This window comes from Acanthisitta chloris, unplaced genomic scaffold (genome assembly GCF_000695815.1).
Source record: "Acanthisitta chloris isolate BGI_N310 unplaced genomic scaffold, ASM69581v1 scaffold12445, whole genome shotgun sequence".
NCBI lineage: Eukaryota > Metazoa > Chordata > Aves > Passeriformes > Acanthisittidae > Acanthisitta > Acanthisitta chloris.
In genome coordinates, this window is record NW_008672148.1 from 6,305 (window position 1) to 11,213 (window position 4,909).

The 4,909-nt window shown below is 39.3% G+C and overlaps 1 protein-coding gene across 1 annotated transcript in view; it reads left to right on the plus strand.

Annotated features, from left to right (window-relative positions):
* Window positions 1-4,909, plus strand: part of MYO5C (myosin VC) — a gene marked incomplete at its 5' end in the record, with an annotated part of 24,295 nt that overhangs the window by 6,247 nt on the left and 13,139 nt on the right. The window contains 8 exon segments of the mRNA XM_009074408.1: window positions 537-623; window positions 709-820; window positions 1,626-1,837; window positions 2,511-2,676; window positions 3,047-3,193; window positions 3,788-3,952; window positions 4,147-4,240; window positions 4,798-4,861. Of these exon segments, the coding sequence (XP_009072656.1) occupies window positions 537-623; window positions 709-820; window positions 1,626-1,837; window positions 2,511-2,676; window positions 3,047-3,193; window positions 3,788-3,952; window positions 4,147-4,240; window positions 4,798-4,861 (1,047 nt within the window).

Sequence of the window (4,909 nt, forward strand, 5' to 3'; positions counted from 1 at the left end):
GGCACTAAGTGCCACATCCAGTCTCATCTTAAAAACCTCCAGGGATGGTGAATCCATCACCTCCCCGTGCAGCACATTCCAATGCCTGATCACTCTTTCTGTAAAAAAATCTCTTCCTAATATCCAACCTAAACCTCCCCTGGCAGAGCTTGAGTCTGTGCCCTCTTGTCCTACTGCTGGTTGCCTCAGAGACTGACCTCCCTAGTTATTGATACCTTAAAAATTCTTTATTATCCTAATATTTTTCAAGTTGGATATTACTGTTTCTGTATTTGGCATTCTTAGGGGCAGGGTTTTCCACCTTCAGTGTAAGTTGATGGATAGTTTGTACAATATGGATTAGCTCCGATTCATATTCAGGGAATAAAATCCACTGCCATTTTCTTTGTAAACTTCCTTTTGTCCACAGAAATACTTTAAAAGATCTTTAGAAGTCAGGAAAGGTGTGAACAGTGTTGAAATCTAAATCCAGTTAGTAGAATTGTCCTAATTATTTTAGCATGAAAAAATTTAAAATATAACTCTGCTCTTTTTAGGTTTGATTCAAAAAGAATTGTTCAGCAGCTGAGAGCATGTGGTGTTCTGGAAACTATTCGAATCAGTGCACAGAGCTACCCTTCCAGGTAGGGATAGCAGGGGGCCTCTCTGTGTCAAAAAATGCTTAGTTGTCTCTTAAACAAAATTAATTTGCTAATTTTTCATTTCCAGGTGGACTTACATTGAGTTTTTCAGCCGTTACAGCATTCTTATGACACAGCAGGAACTCTCCATAAATGACAAGAAGCAGATTTGCAAGATTGTTCTGCAGCGGCTAATCCAGGTTTGTTTGCACCTACCCATTATGTGTTACAGCACCTAGTAGTTATAAAAGGTCTCTTTTGCCAAGAGGAGTGTCTCTCCTCAAATAGGAAAGGTATTTACATTACTACTGCTTTTCCTGATTTAGTGTATGGCTTACTAGCCTATGTAGGCTTGAGGGTGAGTAACCTTGTGTTGTGACACAGTCACAATGTGCCATAGACAGGGGATTTAACTGCTCTGTGCTTAATACTGCCACTTGCCAAATGGAAAATGTTCTGCCTGCATCTATAAACCACTGAACAGTAAATGGGATATGCTATAAGCACAAAAGGGCTTTTGATGATGGAATGCAGCATGTTGAAGAACTGTTCTAAAAACGTGCTGTTTTGCACATTGCTCCTCTTTGTTAGACAAAGCTGTAGTGGTGAGGCTGTTCCCAGTCAAGCCAGCAATTCAAGTCAGCCTGACAGGACCAAGTTCAGATTCAGGGATGTATAAGACCAAACACAGGCACACTTGGTACATAGCTCTGGCCCAGCCCAAGGGTGAGTGCCTGAAGTTAAAAGCAGCTTCACCCCGAGTTTTTGCTCACATAGCTCACTGATTCAAGGCCAGAAATGTGCACCAAAAGGCAGTGTTGAGCCCATGGAACCAGGCTTGTAGGAGGGGGGTGAAGAGGTTGCTTTCAAGCTTGTGATGAAAATTTCAGACAGGATATTCTTATTTAGCACGATCACATCAGACCTTGCGTGAAGTGACAATTTGTTTGTTTGGTCTACAACAACAAACCGAAAACTCAACCTCCCTATTGTTTCCTTTTTCAGGATCATAACCAGTTTCAGTTTGGGAGGACAAAAATTTTTTTCAGAGCAGGACAGGTTGCTTACTTGGAAAAGCTGCGGTCAGACAAACTGAGACACGCGTGCATCACGATCCAGAAGAGTGTTCGGGGCTGGCTGCAGCGCAGGAGATTCCTTCGTGTAAAGCAAGCAACTGTTACAATCCAGCAGTATTTCCGAGGGCAGAGGACAGTACGGTACTTTTGGCTGAGAGATTAATTTGCTGTGCTGCTAGGGTGTGTCTGAAGGTATATCTAAGGTCAAACTAATGCCCAAAGCATAATTTTTATGAAAGAGCAATTCAGATTGTATTTCCATTTCCTCTTGATTGTAGTTATGGATTTGAAAGTGTTCAAGTTATTCCGCTGATATGAAGAAAGTGCTGTGACAGATTTCCAATGTTGTCTGCCAGGTTCCTGAGCAGCCTGTCTACCTGTAAGCTCAGTCCTTAGCCGATGATGTGTGACCCAGTTGTTGGGTTGGGCTTACTGCTTAGCTTCAGAGGCAGAAATCAGGTAGCAGAAAGGAAAAGCAATACAGGGGTCTACAAATTAGTACATAGATTATTGCAAGGAGTTATGCAGCAGAGAAACTGCACCAGTCACTCACAAAACAGACTGAGAGAAAGATGGCTCTATGTAGTCTTGGAAATTTCCAGAAAGAAACCATCAGAACAGCTGCTTGTGGACAGATTTCAAAGGTTGTGGGTAACCCCCTCTCCTCTTTGACTGAAGAAGAAGCTGTATTTTAGATAGTGGATGCCTGTTTTCAATGTCTTCTGTTTCGTGTGTGTGTGATTTGACTGACCAAAGGAATGAGAATGAGAAATCTAATGTGACCTAAGTAAACTTTTTTGTCTTTCGGATTAAGGCAAGCTATAACTGCAAGAAATCTGAAGGAAACGTGGGCAGCTATAGTTATTCAGAAGTACTGTCGAGGTTACTTGGTCCGTAAGCTTTGCCAGCTCATCCACGTGGCTGCTGTAACAATCCAAGCTTATACAAGAGGATTTCTAGCAAGGAAAAGATATCGGAAGGTACAGCCTATCAAAAATTTTATTTCAGTAACTGGAAGCAGCTATTGCCTCATAAGAAAGATGGAGACAGGAACAATTATTCCTTATACTTTATATTTTGCATGTCTGGGTCTCATATCTTCTACTCTATATCATTACTATAAAAATACTAAATCATCACAGTAGCTGCCAAGAATTCCGTGGTTTATACTCAGTGTAGATCACTTAGTGTGATTACTACAGTGGTTCAAATGTGTCTGCAGTCTGGGCATGTCAATATTTTGATACTTCCATGAGAAGCATTGTCATTACCAGTGCATGTAGACTCACAGACTTGGTGCTGATTGAGCCATAGATGGTTGCAGACAGGTGCTAATGCTCTATTTTAAAGCTGCGTGAAGAACAGAAGGCCATGGTCCTCCAGAAATACGCCCGAGCGTGGCTCGCCCGGCGCCGATTCCAGAACATTCGGCGCTTTGTGTTGAATATCCAACTTTCATACAGAGTTCAGCAACTGCAGAAGAAGATAGAAGAACAGGTGAGGGAAACTAGTCAGCTTATGATTTGTACTAATTTTTTTGCCACATCTGTTTTACTCAATGTTCTCAAGTTGACTAGACGCCAACGAGATTTACAATATCCATATGATAGCTGACAAGAGAGGAGAATATGTAAGGGATATGGTGCTTTTTATAAACCACTAGTATTCTTCCTACATCCAGGATGGAAAGAATCATCTAGGGTTTGCTTTTATTTTTGGGTTAGATGTGCCAGTGAGAAGAGTCTGCAATTAACACTTTTTTTCATACTGTTTCTTAAGTAGTCTGTCCAATCTCTGGATGGGATCACTAGTGTTACAGTGTGTACACTGCTCAGGTGTAAGATGTTTAGGAACTTTTGGGAATTCCATGCTATGTCTATGTTGCAGCTAATTTTTGAGTGCCAACCCAGACAAATAAACTTTAAAATGGTAGTTTTAATGTAATTGATAAAACAGTCCTTGGTTGAAATAATCATGACTGATATGGGCTGGTGAGCAGAAAAGCAGATCAGGTGCTCCCTTCAGAATTCTATGGAATAATTTCAGGTGAGCATTCTTCTGTTTTCTTTTAACACATCATGCTCATTGTAGAGTAAAGAAAACCATGGTTTGCTGGAACGATTGACCAATCTGGCTTCAGCTCACATGAATGACGTGGATACGATTCAGAAACTTGAATCAGATCTTGAAAAGTTAACTGCTCAGAAGAGAACATATGAAGAGAAAGGGCAAAAATATAAAGAGGACAGTGAACAGGTAATTATAATTGCCATCTGAGTGCTTTTGGTTTTAGGCAATTTTTTCAGTTATTGGACGTTCAAATGCATGATTTGATTTTGGGGGGAGGAACCAGAGAAGGGAGAGAGTCCATATCTGCTTGTTAAAATGTAAGATCTGTATTTCTTCCTCCTTTGTAATTTGTTTACTATGCTTACTTTTTGTCCGTCCAGAAAATCTTAAAACTGGAGAATCAGAATAAAGAATTACAAGAACAGAAAGAGACCTTGGAAATAAAGCTCCAAGAAAAAACTGAGGAAATGAAAGGTACAAGAACTAAAGGGAGTTTTACAGGAGTTACAATGGGGTCAAGTTGTAAAGTCAGGTTTTCAGCAGAAGCAGATTACTTTTGTTCTAATAAAAGCAATATCAATTCTCTATTTATAATAAATGGAAAGTTGGTCCTAAGTTTTTTTGCTTATAATGTGTAGTATAAATGCTTATTTAATAATTAAGTATTTCTTTCAATAGCAAAACTGTCCTCCTGTTATGCTCCTTGTCTCATGCACGTGTATTCCTTCAATTTGTGGCTTCATCCTTAGTGCTTTTAATACACTGCTTTTAGGAACCTAATTTCAAAAGGCACAAGCAGCACATGGATACTTTAGATTAATAATGATTTGGTGTTTTAGAACCTTTTTATTCTATGACATCACTTGCAAAATACACTGTGATAATTTCTGACACTTGAGAGAATAATTTCAGCTTCAAAAATATATTAAGGATTACTTATTAAAATGAAACTTCTCATTGTGGTCATACTGTTTTAAGATATGTACATAATTTGCATGAAGGTCTTTGAAATATTGAAAATTTTTTTTCAGAGAAAATGGATGACCTCACAAAGCAACTCTTCAGTGATGTACAGAAAGAGGAAAACCAGCGAATGTATGGGATCTGATTTTTATTGCTTCAGAACAGCATTCACTTTTCTCT